General features: G+C 40.7%; 1 protein-coding gene across 2 annotated transcripts; it reads right to left on the bottom strand.

Moving 5' to 3' along the window:
- Nucleotides 1-588: 588 nt before the first annotated feature.
- LOC133451078 (beta-1,3-galactosyl-O-glycosyl-glycoprotein beta-1,6-N-acetylglucosaminyltransferase-like) lies at nucleotides 589-18,311 on the bottom strand. Of its 2 annotated transcripts, none has more exons than XM_061730014.1 (5): nucleotides 18,229-18,311; nucleotides 3,033-3,458; nucleotides 2,842-2,935; nucleotides 1,738-2,142; nucleotides 589-1,624 (listed from the first exon to the last, which is right to left on the bottom strand). In XM_061730014.1, exons 2-5 carry the CDS (start codon nucleotides 3,332-3,334, stop codon nucleotides 1,139-1,141), a joined length of 1,287 nt encoding a protein of 428 aa, XP_061585998.1. In that variant the 5' UTR covers nucleotides 3,335-3,458; nucleotides 18,229-18,311; the 3' UTR covers nucleotides 589-1,138. The 2 variants fall into 2 exon arrangements, with proteins under 2 accessions (XP_061585998.1, XP_061585999.1); XM_061730015.1 differs by lacking the exon at nucleotides 18,229-18,311 and adding an exon at nucleotides 3,713-3,920.
- Nucleotides 18,312-19,442: the final 1,131 nt, after the last annotated feature.

Below are 19,442 nucleotides of genomic sequence, written 5' to 3'. Positions count from 1 at the left end.
AACATCATCAACTGCCGCAAATACATCAAATTCCCGCCTGAAATGTCCCAGTTTTCATCGTATTGTGTTTGTAATTGGGTGTGTTCAAGCTTAATGTGTCCACACTCATTTATTAATATTTTTTAAATCATCAGAAACTCATAATATATTTGATAAACGGTATGTAGCTGCAGACCCACCATGTGCTCATTTAAAGCTAAAAGTAGCAATAAATGTCCACCCTGTCATAGTTCACCCAGTCATCAATGTTTCCAGGATGGGGTGGAACATGACACAGTGGACACATTTCAACATTGTGATATATTTACATATATTAGAAAAGTTTAACACATATAACAGCAAATGCTTAACTGGTCTCTAGCATAAGTTTGCAATATTGTCTTTTTAGGTAATTATGGTAATGATGATTAACCATATTTATATAGCACTTTTAAATACAGTGTTTAAAAGTGCACATTAGCAGAAATTCCTGTACATTGAAGAATATGGGTCCTTGAGATTTTCATCGTGCAAGTCATCCATATACATAAAACTAACAATTTTCGTGCATGTAGGCCAAACTCATACAACAATTTTCAATGAGGCACTATTGAACCATTTTTTCATGGCCATTTGAGGCACCCTTAAAATATCACATTTTTCGCCAGACCTAATGGGTGTACAAAATTTGGTGAGTTTTGGAGTATGGCAAAGCTCTGAAAAAAGCACTTATAATAATAATAATAATAATAACAATAATAATAATAATAATAATAATAATAATAATAATAATAATAATAATAATAATAAAGATAATAATAAACAGCGCGATTTCAGTAGGGTCCTTGCAACCTGGTGCTCGGGCTCTAAAAATAAAAACCTGTTTTACTGGTAAACACATTTTCTACCGTAACTACCTGCTGTTCCCTCATACACCCACTAGATTTTTTCTTTCCAGTGTTTTCTTATTATATTGAACATATCCACTGCTAATAACCAAAGTAGCATCTAAATACATTTTCCACAATAAACTACATATTGATTTACTTTAGGTTTTGGAGAAGCTTCATACAACTGACACAACTGGTCCTATTACAGCTGCATTAACATTTGTAGCAATAAATAAATGCCATTGCAGGATGCCAGAAAAATAGTCAAATTATGTTATTGCATCTATAGCTTTTTTCCTGAGATATTTCTCCAAGCAGTACACAGCAATAGGATCAATGTCTGTATCAAACTTATTGGCAAAGAAATGGTGCTGCTCAATCAACCACTGCAAGTCTCCAGTGCCATAAACACAAATGTTCCTCATATGGTGGCCCTGACACGCTGGGTACACCGCATTCATTGAATCCTGTGAGCCTTCATGCGAATCCCACTTCACCAGCCGGGCAAATGCATTCATATCCGTCATGTCATGTTTACGGTGGGGCCACCGTGAGCCAGGAACACCAGGAACTCGCTGAATGGTCGCCCAGATATTTTCATCAGGACTGTAAGTGTCCTTGAACCATTCAATGAGTGACTGTATTTTGCCGTCTTCCAACACACTGCGGATGTAGCCTCGGCTAACTACTATGTAGGCACTCCCTGACATAATGGGCAGGTCAAAAGGAGGCGGATCCTTCACCTTCCCCGTATTCTGCAAACATTAAAACAGTAAATGAAAATGATGGTTAAGGTCTCAACTGTTTTTTGTGGGTGTTTTTGTTATATCAGAATAGTTTTGTACGATATAAGGTGCAGAGGAAATACCTTGATGGTCCCGTTAACTATCTGATGTACATAATTGATCCTCCACTTCTTATCTGAAGGCAAGGCTTCTGACTCCAAACTATTACCACCCCTCAGTCCTTGCAGCATTTTCACCATTTCAAAGTTGGTTTTCAGTGGGAAGTCCTGACCACAAAGGTTGATGAAGTATTTCCATTCCGTGCTGCTATTGTAAAGATCAGCCATACAGTTGAGTTCAGCTTGGACACATGGCCAAGCAGCGTAAGTTACGCTCACAGCCTTGCTGACTAGGAAGACATTGGGGAAGCAGGAAACAATAGCCTGGATGGCGGTGGACACTGAGGCCTGAGATTTTTTGTCTACATGGACACAATAAATATTTTGAGGTGCATAGATGGCTCGTAGTAGTCTTTCAAAGTTCTGCACCTTAAGTGTATAAAAAAAGAGAGAGAGAGAGAGAGAGAGAAAGAGAGAGAGAGCAAAAGAAAAACATATAGTGAATACATTTAAAAAAAAATAAATACATTAAAATTCCCTCAATGGTTTTCTGTGTCATTGGGCACATGAGATACAAACTGACAATTGACCCTAAACTTTAACCAATTATAGCAAACTATTTTTTTTATTCCAATCTTTTGGATTTAATGGTACTTGCAGTGTGAGATAATAATTTCTGGTTTCCTCATTTGTGTAACTCTTTGTTCAAAGAGGAAAATCTTGCTAATGGGTTATTACTTTTCTGGGAATAAAACAATACACTGTATTTTTCACGATGGTATGGTTAGATGCTTTTTGTCTTTTTTGCTGTATTTTAATCATTTCAAGTGACACACACCAACAGTTTAGAATATAACCAGAATAATGCTGATTTTATTTATGGCCAAAACTGAAGCAGCAAGCTTTAACATATTGTTACTCTTATATTTGCTTATATAAGCCAAGTTCCAAAGTCAGTGGATCTTTCATGTCACCTCACGCAACAGAACAAAATCTTTCATCAGATCTTTTTGCCACCACTTGAAACCATTATAATGGTGTGTCACAAAAATATGTTACCGGTGCACAATTTCTATATGGTGGTGGTACTCTTTTGTAACCAATATTAAAAATTTAAAATGTGCGTACCTTGTGATGTACAACCATGGAATAAGCTATAGGAAATTCCTCTTCTTCCTTGCTCAATGGGAATCTTATGTATTTTCTGCTTAACTTGAAGCTCCTGTAAGTACACATTTTTAAGCAAACAATATTGATTATCAATATCTAGCAGTTTGGAGTAACACAAATATCAAAACTGATGGTTTGAAGTTACACACCTGCAGTCCTGGGTTGCATTTATGTAATACTCATCAGGGAGATGAATACTGTTTTTGAAGTCTCTAGTGATGGTGAGTAATTTGGCCTGATCCAGTGCTCCTGGATCTCCCTTAAAAATTGCTGTACAGTTGCACCCTTTCTCTGGACCATCATCAGCTGTGTACTCCAACTCACTGTATCCGAAGATGTACATATGGTTGTCCTCCTCATCCAGCTGAATGAGGAGGAAAAGTATACACAGGGACCCCAGTGCAGCAGTGAGCTGCAGTAACTTCTGAGGTCTTCGTGTGTGCCACCTCATAGTTTAAAGAGGAAAATCCTCAGATAAGGTGCTTTTTTTTTAATTCAGGGAGTTCTGTAGTTTATCAGTTGGTGGTGATTTTCAAAGTTCTTCTCTTTACAAGTCGGCCCAAACAATATTGTTCCTGGAAACAAGATAAAATAAGTGATGTTCATGCTGCAAACCTTCATGCTGTCAGGAAGAAAGAGTTTACATTTTTCTAACAAATTACATAGATAGATTCAGAGCTGACAGTTCTCTCATGGATGTCCATTAAGCAAAACATAAAAGCAATACATTTTTTGTAGAGCCACATTTGTAACCATGTCTAAAACACTGTGAGAGGTTCTGGTAGCAAGCAGAAATGATCACAAGTGGACAGCAGCTGAATCACAGTACTTTTATTTGGTAGCACTTTTTGCAGAACACCACAGAGTTCCCTACACCAAGGCTGCTCCTTTCCCGTCTCTGCACCTGTGCCGTCACTAAATAGAGGGAGAGAAGGATGGTTAATGCGGCCCGGTGGGGTCCTTTGTCCCTAATTGACACTGCTCCCAGAGCCACTGACTCACCTCTCCCCTGCAGCTGAGCTGAACCACGTGACCCACCGCCACAAACATATTTGACCCAAAAAAAGGAAGACAAAGAGGGTTGAAGCAAGGGTTGTTCTGGTTCTGACTTCTTGAGCTGACTTATGGCATTAAGGGCCTGATTTACTAAAGGTTTGCGTGCGTAAAAACGTGTGCAAACTTGACAGCACCCGCAAACCAATGTGCAAGCTGATCTACTAACAGCGTGCAAAGAGGACTGCGCCTCTCAAATGAGCAAAATAGCACACGCTATTCATTTAATACTTTTGCCCTGATGAATAATCAATATGGGGCGTGCAAATGTCTCCATTTACTGTACCACACGCAATGAGATTTACCAAGCCTGAAAGTTTTTGCGGGGATTGTGATTGCGTCTGTATTTAATACGTTCGAAAGGAAGGTGCTAATCTGCCCAGCATTACGCAGGGATGCTTGTTGGTGCCTGATTTGAGGACTGGGGTGGGGATGGGTCAACTTGGTGAGGATTCTCCACATGCAAAAGGAGAAATATTTTATTTGAATGTTAAATCGAGTATTATTCAGCAAAAGGTTGCCACAGGAGGCACCTTAATTTTTTTATTTGTGATAATAAATAAATCACGTGTTTTCATGGAGAAAAAAGTGTTTCTTATTGTGCGCCTATACTTGTTCTGCAGTTGTCATACCCCGGTGTTGTGCCGTATTCAGCACCCCTGCCGTGAAAAGCACCCCCTCGTCTGACAAAAATTATATTCTCATTCCGTGTCACGTTCTGTTTAGCGTCCAGTTTTGTGTTAATGATTCATGTTTAAATGCGCTCATGGATTCCACAATAGTCACACTTTCCCACAATCACAGTCACAGATAACAAAAATCAGGTAAATGGTTATTGATGTCATTAATTAATAGCCTGCTTACTGTGTTGTCTTCCATAATATTTGTAAATATATATAATATAAACTCCTAAGTATGTGTTTGTGTGAGTGTGTATATATAAATATATTGAAGTGTCAGTGTGTTGTTTTTTTTCTTGGTCTACTTATCATTGAATATACGAGGGGGTGCTTTTCACGGCAGGGGTGCTGAATACGGCACAACAATTTGCCATTTTGCTAGCATTTTGTTAACAAGCTAACGTCGCAAAAATCCCGCTGCGCAGCACCAGGTGTACAGCATGAAAAAAATCCCCAAGAAATAAAACACACCCGAAAAAACGAGGAAAAACATGAAAATGAAGGCGATGTATTAGTATCCAGAAAAGTTTCCCTTTTCTTCTCCCGCTTATTATGGGCATGCCAAGTAGTGGCATGACCATATTACAATCATCCAAAATGGCCCAAAGGGCAATGTTGCTAGCATTTTGCTAACGAGCTAAAGTGGCAAAAGTCCCACTGCGCACCAGCGGATGTACAGCATGAAGGCAATATAGTATACAGAAAAGGTTTCCCTTTTCTTATTCTGCTTCTTCTTATTCCGCACACTTTTTTTGTCCATTAATGCAGCCCAAACAGCAACGTGCACCCATGCATGGCATACATCGTTAAATGCGTCTCCAGAATGCCTCGATACTGTGGCGCTTACTACTCGGCCGAACTTCATCATAGAGACATTGTTCAAATTTTCAAACACTCGGCCCGATTGGCACCAAAGGACCATACAACCTCATTATACCAATTATTCCACTTTTTGCGATAATTAACTTTCAGTTAAAAAAAAATTCCATTTGACTTTGGACGCTTGTTGCTACACAAGAGGTTATCGTAGAGACATCGTACGAATGTTCCCTGACTCGGCACGCTGTGGACTTCAACATATTCAAATTTCATGAAGCTGAAAATCCATGCCAAGCCTGAACCGGAATATGCACCCACACATAGCATACATCAACACATGTGGATCCATCATGACTCGAAGGGCAATACTTTTCTCAGTCAAAAGCGTGCTAAGAAGCAGAAGAAAAGGTGAAAATTTGGACGCTTATTGGTCGGCCGAACTTTATCGTAGCGTCATTCAAATGTTCCCAGACTTGGTTCGATTCGGACCAAAATGTCTTTCAACCTCATTATGCCAATTATTACAGTTTTTGAGATATTAAACTTTCAAATAAAAAAAAAAAATGTCCATTTGACGATGGACGCTTGTTGCTAGGCAACAGGTTATCGTAGGGACATGATTCAAATGTTTCAAAACTCGCCTCGCTGCGGACTACAACATATTCAAATTTCATGAAGCTGTGATTTACGTAAATTTTAAGTCAAAATGCCTGCCTAATGGCACCATCCCCAAAGGTTTATCAACAACCTTTAACGGTTTATTAACAACCCTGAACTACTTCTTGGCCATTATTAATCACCCTAAACCACACAACTCCGAAGCAGGGGCTGTGGTTTATTAACAACCCTAAACCACACCCCCTGCGGGGAGCACAGGAATGAATGCAATACAACCGTAAACACCTCAAACTGACATAGAACCTCCCCGAACACAAACACTATAGCCCCAAACCAAAGCAGCGAGAGGGGACGAGGGGCAGTAGGGCATGCCCATATCAAAATTTCCTGAAATTTTCTAGTTATTATTATTATTATTACTTCGCATTTTATATCCCATCCCCTTCTTTCCAATTTGGAATTGTCAATAAATAGATAATCGATGAGCAGGATTCATATTTTTCCTGTAAAGGTATATTGACTCCTTTTTTCCGACCAAACTGAAACAAATCTACATTCAAACCTCCTGACAAACCAGCTCCATGTTGACATCTTCACTAGGGCTGAAACGATTTCTCGAATAATTTGAGTAATTCGATTACAAAAAATTATCGAGGAATTTTCTCCCCGGACTATATTAAATGTGGCACAACGCACTGACGCCACGCACGTGAAGAAAGACGTGGCAGATATGTTTGGGTCTAGAGGTAACGATGAAGAAGGTGATGAAAGCGAGGAGAAATGCACAAAGAAAAGGAAGAAAATGTCAAAAGTGTGGGAGCATTTTAAGCTGGACACCAAGGCGAACACTGTTACTTGCATTCACTGTAAGACAGTGCTTGCATACCATAACAGCACTGCTGCAGCATCTCCACCGAAGGCACCCCGTTTACTCCGAGAGCGGAGGACCGTCACCTGGGACAAGGTAAATTTAAGTTTTTGCTATATATTTCAGTAGATGCCTGGTGACATCCTGGCCTGTGCCCCCGCCCCCACCCTCTGACCAACCCAGTGTCTGCTGTCTACATCTGCTTATATAGTCATCCCCGTAGTGCACAAGTTAGCCATTGTGTCCGTGTCTCTCCTTTCTCTGTTCTTCATTCTTTCTGTCTGTTCTCTCTTTTCCTGCTCTGCCCAGTTGGCCTCCGGCAGGAGGGTCCCCCCCTTATAAGCCAGGTCCTTCTCAAAGTTTTTTCCCTCCTAAAAGGGGAGTTTTTCCTTGGCACTCTTTGGCTTAAGGTTTTTCTCCCACTAGAGGAGTTTTTTACCTGCCATTGTTTATGTTATGTTTATGTAATAATTGCTCGGGGGTCATGTCCCCACCAGATTTTAACTTTCTATTTTCTACCAGGGGGGGCAAGAGAGGGGGCGGAACTGCATCAATAACAAAAACAACTATGTCATCCAATGCAGTTCCTTTTAACAGCTACACATCATTTGAATACCATGCTTTTGTTTTTAGCAACCCCCCAATCTCCTGCATAACGGTCTACAGACCCCCCCAGTATTCCACCTGATTTATCAGCCATCTCTCTGAACTTTTATCAATTATTCACAACTCCTACAACAGGATCTTAATAACTGGTGATTTTAATCTGCACTTAAACAACATCTCAGACCCAGTATCCAGAGAATTTTTAAACCTTTTAAACTGTCTAGATTTTAAGCAACATGTCACACAGCCAACCCACAGCAGAGGGCGCACCCTGGACCTGGTCATAACCTACGGCCTGTCCCTGGGTGCGTGCTCTGTCGTGGACCTGGCTGTGTCTGACCATTTTTGCGTGTTTTTTAACATCACCAGTCTTAACCAGCGGGAGGCCCCGGTGAGAACGGTGAGGAAACGTTACCTAACTCCTGAAGTGGCTGCAAATTTTATCCAGATTTTACAGAACACTCCTGCAGAGATTTTACCAGCACCCTGTGATTTTATCGTTGACAATTTTAACAAAATACTCAAAACAACGCTGGACTCAGTGGCTCCGATTTTAACTAAAAGAATTAGCATAAAACCTACACCCCCATGGAGAACTGAGGAAATAAAGAAACTAAAAAGAAACTGCAGGAGTGCCGAAAGAAGATGGAGGAAATCAAAATTAACAGTTCATCATGACATTTTTTGCCAACACCTTAAGTATTACAATAACAGTATTAAAAAAGCAAGAACCGCCCATTTCAAAAACCTAATTTTAAATAACAAAAACAATTCCAAATTCCTTTCTCCACAATAGATTTTCTAACAAATGGAAACCTGAACAGATCCCATAAAACAGCAACAGATCATTACTGTGAGGATTTTGCAGACCACTTCAGGGGTAAAATTGGTGACATTAGATCCAGTCTTTTATCTCAACAGATTTTAACTCTTAACACACCTGGATCAGTGCTTTTACCTGAGGAAACACTGGAGAGTTTTGCCTTGGTAGAGTTTTCTCCAAGGTAAAGCCCACAACCTGCCTTTTAGACCCCATTCCCACACCGTTTTTTAAAACACTCTATGGATTCTTTGAGGAACAGCTTTTGTATTTGGTCAACTGCTCTCTTCAGACGGGTGTCTTCCCCGCCGGCGGTAAAACGGCGGTGGTGAAGCCCCTTCTGAAGAAGAGTGGGTTGGACCCCAATGTTTTAAATAACTACCGGCCTGTATCCAACTTACCGTTTTTAAGTAAAATTTTAGAAAAACTTGTTTTTAATCAAGTGAATGATCAACACACATTTTAAAAGCTCATCAGTCCGGTTTTAGGATGAACCACAGTACAGAGACACCACTTTTAAAGATTTTAAATGACATCAGGTGTAATTTAAACTCACAGTCTTGGTTCTGCTGGATCTAACCGCCACCTTCGATACAGTAGACCATCACATTTTATTAAACAGACTGAAGCACCTGGTCGGCCTCTCTGGTACTGTTCTTAAATGGTTCACGTCCTACCTCACTGATCGTAGTTTCTTCGTAAGTATGGATACATGTTCCTCAGGAATCTATAAGATAAGGTGTGGGGTTCCCCAAGGGTCAATTTTAGGTCCAACTCTTTTTAATCTGTACATGCTGCCCCTTGGGGATGTCATCAGGAGACACGGCATCAGCTTCCATAGTTACGCTGACGATACGCAACTGTACATCGCCGTGTCTCCTGATGACACTGGGCCAATTGATGCCCTTTTTAACTGTATTTTAGATATCAAGTCATGGATGGCAGCAAACTTCCTACAGCTCAACCAGGGCAAAACAGAGGTTTTACTCATCGGTCCTGAAGGCCAGAGAGAGAAACTTTTACCAAAGTTACAGGATTTTAAACCCTCAAAATCAGTTAAAAATCTGGGCGTGATTTTTGACTCTGAGCTCACTTTTATTCCACATATTAAAAACATAACAAAGATCGGTTTTTACAATCTTAAGAACATAGCCAGAGTCCGCCCATTTCTCTCTCAGGCTAGTACGGAGGTGCTAATGCATGCTTTTATCTCATGTCGTTTAGATTATTGTAATGCCCTGCTCTCTGGTCTTCCCAAAAATAACATGTATAACCTACAATTATTACAGAACTCAGCCGCACGCGTGCTGACGAGGACCAGAGGGCGGGAGCACATTACACCTGTTTTAAAATCGCTGCATTGGCTCCCCGTACGCTTCAGGATCGATTTTAAGGTTCTTTTATTAGTTTTTAAGTGTCTTAATGGTCTTGGGCCTTCTTATTTGTCTGCACTACTTTTACCCTATCGACCCTCACGGACCCTGAGGTCCTCCGGTGCTGGCCTTTTAACCATACCAAAAGTTAGAACCAGGACACACGGGGAGGCGGCATTCAGTTTGAGACCTCCTGGCGTGGACGGCTCCCTGTTACCGTTTCCTCACCTGGATCCTCTGTGCCTAGCCATGTCTGCACCGTGTGTCTGTGTGTGTGTCTGTGTGTATAACCTAGGTCAATTGTAGTGTGCTTGTGTCTGCGGGGAGGGGGGAGGGGGGCAGGGCATTAATAAGTTTTATTTTTATTTGTTTTTGTTAAGCACTTTGTGTTGCATTATTTGTATGAGAAGTGCTATATAAATAAAGTTTGCTTTGATTTGATTTGATGTATCCATATTAATTTGTCACTTATTTGATAATGTTGCCGTGTCGCAGTTTTGCTATTGCCCTTGGTGTTAATAACTCAGCCCCCACACGCTTACGTAAGCAGCTCTTTCCTCTAGTCCAGCAAAGAGTTGGTGCTACCTTGGAACCGTTTTTTCTGGCCCAGAGCTAATTCTTTATCAGTGGGGAAAGCCCAGTTCTAAAGTCAGCACTGGCCCAGAACCAGCCCTGGAACCAGTTTGGTGGAAAAGGGGTGATAGCAATACAGAGTACCCGGCCTTCTTGGAGTCCTTGGGAGGGGTGCTTGATAGATACTTGACTGGAGACAGGAGACTCCATTGTTCTACTGGGGCACTCCAAATCTCACGTGGTTGACAACAGTGATACTTGGAGGGGGAGGAACTGCCTCCCCGATCTAAACCCGAGCGATGGACTTCTGTGCTTTTATGATGGACTTTTGTCCATCATAAAACACCATGTTCAAGCATAAGCGTGTCCATTAATGCTGTTAGCACCAGGACCATCTGAACTTCACTTACGTTTTGCCAACATATATTTTCTCACTTGATGTATTTACTTATCCCCATCATAATTAGACTTTTTTTTCTCAATAGAGACCTGAATTGATCCAGGAAGAAGCAGGATCCTTCCCGTTTATTGACCAATGGTAAAGGAGCTGGACTAAGAAGGGCACTCAAAGACGCTTTACATTAGTAAAAATCATAAAAGCAGTACACTCAACGACACTAAACACACTTTACAATAGTATAAAAATCATAAAAGCAGTACACATAGGACAATTAAATGACACAGGACATTGATCACACATTAAAAGCAGTTCTGTAAAGGTGAGTTTTGAGATGGGATTTGAATATTGGGAGGTCTGTACAGTCACGGATGTGTTTGGGGAGGGAGTTCCAGAGGGTGGGAGCAGCGTTGGAGAAGGCTCTGTCACCCCAGGTCCGGTGCTTGGCTCTGACTGGAGGGGACAGGAGGTTGGCCTAATAAGGCAGAAATGCATAAGGTCAAGTAAAATGAGAAAACAAGGGAATGTAAAAATAAAGAATAAATGTATGAGGAAAAGGAAGAACAATATATACACACATATACTGTATATGGAAACCTCACCTGAACTGGCTGGACCATTCTGAATCAGACTGGTCCGGACCACTCACTGGAAATGGGCACAAGGGCGAAAGTTCGGGGTACGCCCCAGACTGTTCACCAGTGCATCACAGGGTCATATAAAGTTTGAATACCCAAATAACCTGACATGCATGTGTTTGAACTGTAGGAGGAAGCTGAAGAGAAAATACACGCAAGCACGAGGAGGAAATGTATACTCTACTGTGAACTTTGGATTCAAAACAGAAACCCTATAGCTGTGACGCACCTTTAATAACCACCAAGTCGCCATCCTTCCAGTATAAACTAGTTCTGCCAAATGTAGAGTTACCAGTGAAGAGGTTTGGGGTCAAAACAACAACAAAAAACATGGATATTCCCTCTTGAAATCATTTGGTAAAGATACCATAGACGAATGAATGGAATTTGGAGAGTAATTTAAGGAAAAAAAGTGTGTTTTTATGAGATTGCATGACAAAATATGAACAACAATAAGAATGCATAACAAATTCAAATGCATAGACTACTACATTTACAATAGAGTGAAGCCCAATGTCCTTCAGTCTTAAACAGAAAAACTAGTTTTATTTTCAATATTTTAGTGACTTTTTGAAAGAAATTCTGATATCAATTTATGAATATCGTGAGATTAGTGTGTAACGGAGTTAATGATTCCACTTGCCATTACTAGCTGTCTGGCTATGATTTATGAGTTTCATCCATCAGCAGTCATCTGCTAGTGTAGTTGTGTTGTTTACTGTTTTATTTTGTTACTTTTACTGTAATGTCACTTGTCATTGACATTTACGACGTGAGATGTATGTACTTTAACGCCTCACTCACGAGCCTGGGGATTTGACGGAGACGCCTCATGTCGGGTCTTCAGTCTTCATCTCCAATGCTTGTGTTGAGTCGTCTTATGTTTAAGGTATTGTCCTTGATTTTGGAAAGCTAGCAAGATTTGAAAGTGGCACCTCCTCTAAGCCCCGCCCCATCCTGCCCACCCAATCAAAGTTATGGGGATCCTTTATTTTTTTATAATTTTATTTTTTTATAAATATAAAAAAATATCACAGAATATCTGTACCGTTTCTGATTGGGTCGGCACTGCGCATCATTTTTAGACACAACAATGAACGCATACCGCAAAAGTTGTGTCTCGGCGGAGGGACCCGACGTCCCAGCAAAATGAGCACAACAGAGAAGTTCAGAACAGCACACAGAGCACACACTGAAGGCTGATTTATGGTTCCGCGTTACACCAACGCAGAATGGTGCGCGTCGCCCCATACTGGGGGTCCGTGGCAGACCCCCAGTAGCGGACAACCTGCGCTGCAGAATCGCACTTTGGCTTTCTTTTTTTAGCCTTTTTAGCACGGCGAGCCGTTACATTCGACGTGACTGTCCGACCGCGAGCCGGCAGTGAAGCCGGGAGCGGCGGGGGCCCTCCGATGTCAGGCTGCGGTTGCCAGTCGGTCTGGAGGAGCGGGGGGGGGTTACACTGGGACACTCTGAACCGAGGAGGACCCGTGGGAAGTGGACACGGGGGTTGGAAGCAGAGTGCGCGCATGGGACAGAGGAGGGCGTGGGCGGGACTTAAAATGAAGGCATCTGATTGGTTCTTTCCCCCCTGCCAATCCTCTGGTCCTCTGACCAATCCGTGCCATTCGGACTGCAAAAAACAGATTGGTCAGAGTTTTTACAGGATTTAAAGCTGTCAGAGAGGTCGGATTTTTTTCTTTCCCTTTTCTGAACACATTATTCACTGGCTACTCTCAGGAGGGAAGGACCATTTCACCCAGTATAACAATAAATGTTTTTGAATACAAGACACAGATTATACCTTTAAAGGAGCTTGAGGCTGGATTGAGGCAGGATTTATGAAAAAAATTCGTATACGTTTTAAGTTTTCTAGTAATAATGTCAGATGAAGCGTTCCAAACCAAAAAGAATGAGCCCTCTAGTGCAGGGGTTCCCAACCTTTTTTGTGCCGAGGACCAGCAGAAGTATAAACAAAAAGCTCAGGGACCAGTTGACAATTTATGGCAATTTTAATAAACATTTTAGAAAAAAACAATGCATTTTAAAATGCAGGCTATCATTGTTTTACTAACTTTACAATGGTTTCAGGTGCATATATTTATCCACCCACAGGTGGCGACTCATTTTACGAAAATAACAGCCTATTTCAATTGCCAGACCCCTGCGACATTTTGCCAGCTGCTTTTTCCCCCAAAAGTTCGAGGCAGATGTATTTTGCAGCGGGCAGTATTAGCTCCTCTCCAATTGTAAAGGGCTTTTTAGCTTTTGCAATCCGGTGAGCAACGAGATATGAAGCCCTCGTTGCAGCGACATTAGCTGATGTTGTGGCCTTTAAAACTTGCTTCTGCAAATGTAACTCACGTTTTTTCCTTTCGAAAAAATCCACTGGTTTGTCTTTGAGAGAAGGATGTTTTGTATTTAAGTGTCTTTGGAGCTTGGATGGCTTCATTGCTTCGTTGCCAAGCGTTTCTCCACATAAAATACATAGTGGGTTTGGCGCCTCCAAATCGCCCGTGGCAACAAATCCATATTTTATATACATAATGTCGTACTTGCGATTAAAGCTCTTGCTTTTCTTTTTGGTAGGATTTTCCACTTGTTCATCACCATTTCTTTTACTCGAACAACCAGTAAAGAAACGGCTCATGGAGGTTTGCTGAGGTCCGCTCATCTCTGCAGCTGACTGTACCTGACCTGCATACAGCACCTGTGCATGGCGCTGTTCAGTCCGGTCGGGTACCAGAACTTATTGTCCGCCAAGCCATGACAGGGCTGCCACTCAAACAAACACATTTCAATTTATACAAGTTTTGGATGACATTATATGACAAAAAAATGCTTCAGGTGAAGAATATGGTGTAAAAGTTAACTTATTTCAATAATTCAACTAGAATATGGTGTAAAAGTTAACTTATTTCAATAATTCAACTAGAATATGGTGTAAAAGTTAATCTATTTCAATAATTCAACTAGAATTTGGTGTAAAAGTTAATCTATTTCAATAATTCAACTTAAAAGGTGAAACTAATATATTACCTAGTCTTGTTACATGCAAAGCAAGATATATTGAACCTTTATTTGTTATAATTTTGATGATGGAATTGTTTATTGATTTCATAAAATATTCTCTAATTTATTTTTTATTTGGGGTTTTCAAACTGTGAGCCATAATCAGAGAGCAGCGTCTTGCTGGTGCAGGTTCTGCTGCACAGAGATGAGTGACGGACACTGGCTGATTTATGGATCCGCGTTGCACCAACGCAGATTACGGCGTAGGGGACACGGCGACGCGCACCGTACGGCGCGCGTCGCCGCGTACCCCGAGAGTTGAACTGTTGTCAGGAATTAATTAATGACTTTGCCCAGCGGAAGGCCCAGAAAGTCAAACTGTAATTGTAAGTAATGACCCATTATTATTAATATTTGTTATAGTGATAGTGTATCACTAGTTTGTTTGTGTTTATGCGTGTTTATGATGTTTTTATTTGTGGTGTGCCGCCGTGCCACCAAATTTCAGTCTGTGCGCTGTGTGGGTTTATTCTCAGCTGTTGGCAATGCTGGTGTTCTGTCGCACACCGGCGCACTGTGTGCGTTATGCTGTTGGTTATATGTGCTATATATATGGGATTTTTTTTTAAACATATCTATCTGCGCTGTGGTTGTGTTAAGAGTTAAAGCTGTCAGTAGTGCCCGTTGTCATTTGAATGGTGATGCATCTGCTGTGAGATTGCGTCAATCACAGCATGTCTGTTTTACATTGTGATGGGCAGGGCTCGGTTTAATGATCTTGCATCGGGGCCCGGTGCTGAGTTGTTTCGCCACTGGTGGCAACCCTACTTGCAAGTCTTCTTTTATTCGCCGTATCCAGGCTAAAATGCTCCCGAACATTTGAAGTTTTGTTACCCGCAGCTGCGCTGGGACGCAAAAAAAAAAAAAAAAAAAAAGGCTGCGCTGAGAGGTCCTGCAGCAAGGCTGTCGGCAGAGATTGAATGAGGTGAAGTGAAGTGAGATGCCTCACTCCATTGGAAAAAAAACGTCTGGTGACAATTGCCGACAATTTTGATTATCGCTTTTTTGTCGACAACGTCGACGAATCGTTGCAGCCCTAATTATGATCGGAACACAAGCCATTCCACGGCCCGGTAGTAACGGCTCTACGGACCGGTACCGGTCCGGGGACCGGGGGTTGGGAATCAGGGCTCTAGTGTATCTCTCCGTTGCCTTGAACAGGCTGTGTGCTGCAAAATGTGCTGCAATTCGGGGCCCGAATTTCCCGCGCTGGGCGGCGGATGTGACGTCACATGACGCTGCATGCACGTTCTCCCGTGCCGGCTTCACTGTTGGCTGCAGTACCCCCAACAGCCGTCGTGGTGAAGGGTGGCGCTAGAGAGTCTCATTTCTTAAAAGGAGCCTCAAGCTCCTTTAAGCTCCGTTGGTAACTTTTGTAATTTTGTGTTAAGTGTGATTTATGTTTATGCTGAGTTAAGCGTCCGGTTACCATTACAAATGCTCTGTAATGATGTGAGTCGGTTGCAATTTGTGTGGGACGATTTATGGAGCAGGTCGGTGATTAAATTACCAGCTACATTTAGCTTGTGGCTAACTCTCGTGGTGTAGCTGGCTAACTCATTTAGTTTTGTCTCAGTGTGTGTGCGTAGCTGTTAACTGCAAAACTTTCTGTTGGAGCTAATGTGATGTTCTATTACCAGGTACATGTAATATATTTTTTTATTATTTTATTTTGCTTGTGTGTAAACTTTATCAGTCTTCACTCTTCATCTCCAATGCTTGTGTGTGTGTGCGGAGCTGTTAAATGCAAAACTGGCTGTTGGAGCTAATACTGTGATGTTCTATTACCAGGTTCACCTGAACAAATATGGGCGGAGCCAGAAAATGAATGTGTGTGCTTCTTCTTCAATTACACAACGCAAGAGAATGAGTAGGGGAGACCGGGGCTTCTTGTCACCCGGGTAACTTGTCACATTGCAATTATCTTCTTCACCAAAGGGGGAGTTAAAAAGTGGAATACTAGTTTTCTTCCTCTACATGGTCAGGCATCATGTCCAGTGTGAGAAGACATTAACACATTGTAAGTTGAAATGAGCACCAATTAACCATTTTTCCACCACCTGAAGTAAAAAAAATATACTTATATTTAAAATTAGGCTTCTTTCAGATAAAAATCCTAGCAGTAATAAACGTGGACTTGTTAGAGAAGAGATTAAGGTATCCTGTCATACCTCAGTCATTGCTCTGTGTTAACCAAATCCAAAAAACCAAAGAAGCAAAGCACAGGGAAGAAGCAGAGTGCAGGTAAAAAAAGAAAACTCCAGATGACTGCTCATCGGAAGAGGATGAAAGCCTGTGTGTGGTCTGTGTAGAGCCATTTGGAAATAGCCCCCCAGGAGAAACCTGGGTGCAATGCATAATATGCTAAGGATGGGCCCATGAAAAATGCACCCCTGGCAAATCAGCGTATGTATGTCAAAACTGCGACTCAGATGAGGAGTCTGACTGACTAGTGAGGTTGGGTTTTGTTTGAAACTTTATGATGTTCCAGGACTGACTGAGGTCAGGATTTGTTTTAGGTTGTTGAATAGATCTTCCAGGATTAGTTTGGGACTAGTTTAATGTTGCATAATGTTTTTATGTCAAGGTTTATTCACATTCAATTAAAAAAATATCAACAAGAATAATTTTGTCCTTGTTTTATTAATAGCAAAATCCAGTGTGACATCTTACCCCATATAGTGTGACAACTTACCCGTTGGCGGGGCAACTTGTAACATGTTCACAATCTCTATTTGATTGATATAAAACTCTGCACTGACACAAGATATGAACATGATATGAATACAAAATATATACCTGAGACTTTAGTCTTTCATCAGGTACACATTTGTTTTATATATGATGTATTGATTACAAGAAATATATAAGAGAGTAAAAAGTGTGACAAACAAGCCCCGGTCTCACAACCGCTTTTAAAAGGTATACAAAACTACAATTTTCAAAGACTGCAATCATAGTACCAGATTCAGAACAAGTAATGTGCTACACCTGAGAAGCTGGGGCTAAAACATGCAGAATGGATTCAGTTTGACCCCTGTGATCTACTATAGCAATTACAAAAGCCCACAAGAAAGCCTCCAAGCCATCCCTTATTTTTTGTTATTGGCTTTACTGAGTGTGATGTCGCAGCGGATCCTTTGTTTGCATTTGTTGCTGCAGTTATATTCTTTGTTCTTACATTTAGTTATATGGAGTTTGCAACAGTAACACGTATGTTGCAGGACCTAATAGTCCAGCGAGGACGGGGCGTACTGAGGCTGTTACAGGTGAAGGATGTTAGAGGAATGAAGCCTAAATTATGGTTCTGCGTTAAATCAACGCAGAACCTACGGCGTAGGGTACGCGGCGACGCGAACACACGGTGCGTGTCGCCGCGTAATCTACGCCGTAGGCTCTGCGTTTAATCGTGGAAACATAAATCAGCCTTAAGACTGTAAATCAAGAGAAGACGTGTATGTTGCAAACTGGTTCAGTAAACTCCACAAACTGGATTTCATGTGCGGACAGTGAATTATTTTAAGAAGATGCAACACTGGGCAAATAAAAAACTTCAGTCAGTTATCAAAATACAGTGTTAAAACATGTAAAGTGGTAAGATCCATAGCGTCCGAAATAAAGCATATTTACCAAAAGATGCTGTCTGTGCATTAATAATAAGTTAATGCAATGGGACATGCGTGAAACATAGGCTGAACAGATCTGTGTCGGAATAAGGACGATTAACTAATTACAGTAACATGAAATGACTGCGCTTGTCTTTCTTAAAAAAAAAGAACATATAAATACTTAATTTCTAACATAGACTGTACAAAGATGTATTCCTACCTGGTGTCTGGTCCTATCTTCCTCTCTTGTTATTCCCCTTTGATCAGTTGATAAAGGTTACTTACATCTAATCCTCATGAACGCAATGAACTCTCACTTGGCTGTCGAGCTAAGATTTCCCGACATCCTTTTTCAAATGAAAAGCTTACATTTCTAAAACATCTGGAACTCGCTAAATACGAAGCAGATTCACCGAGACTGATTTTAATATTGAAAACTGACGCTTTTGCTTTTGTTTAAAGCAAAAAAAAAAAAAAAAATACAATAACTAACTGCTACCAAACATTAAAGCTGCACGCTTTTATTCTGAAAGTCAAATGAGCAAGTCATAAAAACATCGCAATGACTGCAAAGCACCTTGTGAATAGATGAATATAACATCAGTATCCCGACTATATTTCAATTGCATTTATCAGAGGGGAGATTTATGACATATTAGCTAAATTCATGTGATTTAAATGCATGAAGCCTACTATCAAAGGGTTTTAAATTCACAACAACACCTAATGTTTGGACAGCCTCTCTGCCCAAAATGAAAATCTTTTCATTTAGCTCCAACATTGTCCAATGAAGTGAGTAGGCTACAAGTTCGAGGTTTTCTTCTGGTGACATTACTGGCGTAACATTGTGTTTTATTTTCTATTTTTTTAGGCCGTTCAAGACAGAAGGAAGAAAATGCTTTTCATAAAGCCAACTTATATTTCCCTGTGCTTACCATGCTCCTCTGTCACTATCCAATACATGCACTTTCAAGGAGTAAATACATTTTTCTTTCTTTCTTTGTTGTTGTTCAGCCCCAAACACTAAGAGTGCTGTAAAAACTAATTTATAGAATTTAACCAATAAATCTGAGGTAACATTGACTTTTTTGGAGTATATTTAGGTCCATATATTGAGTATAAAATAACTGAAATAAAATGCTATGAAATACTCAAATAAAAGGGTAAAATTTACTTCCAATTTATGTATCTATTCAACAGCTACTTACAAATTGAAATGAGGTAAAATTATCTTGTTTGCTATTACATAATACCTGATCATTTCTAATCAAAGTTCATTCATATCAGTTAATATCCATGACTTATTCAGACAAAGTAAGATGTACGATGTTAGGACTAAAAGACAGTTAGTCTTAGTTTTTTCAACATTTCACGATTGATGTTAAAAGGTAGTTTGTTACGTTGGTAAAGAGTTCAACTTCACAAATTATTTGA

This window comes from Cololabis saira, chromosome 9 (genome assembly GCF_033807715.1).
Source record: "Cololabis saira isolate AMF1-May2022 chromosome 9, fColSai1.1, whole genome shotgun sequence".
Taxonomy (NCBI): domain Eukaryota; kingdom Metazoa; phylum Chordata; class Actinopteri; order Beloniformes; family Belonidae; genus Cololabis; species Cololabis saira.
This window is presented reverse-complemented; position numbering and strand designations above follow the sequence as displayed.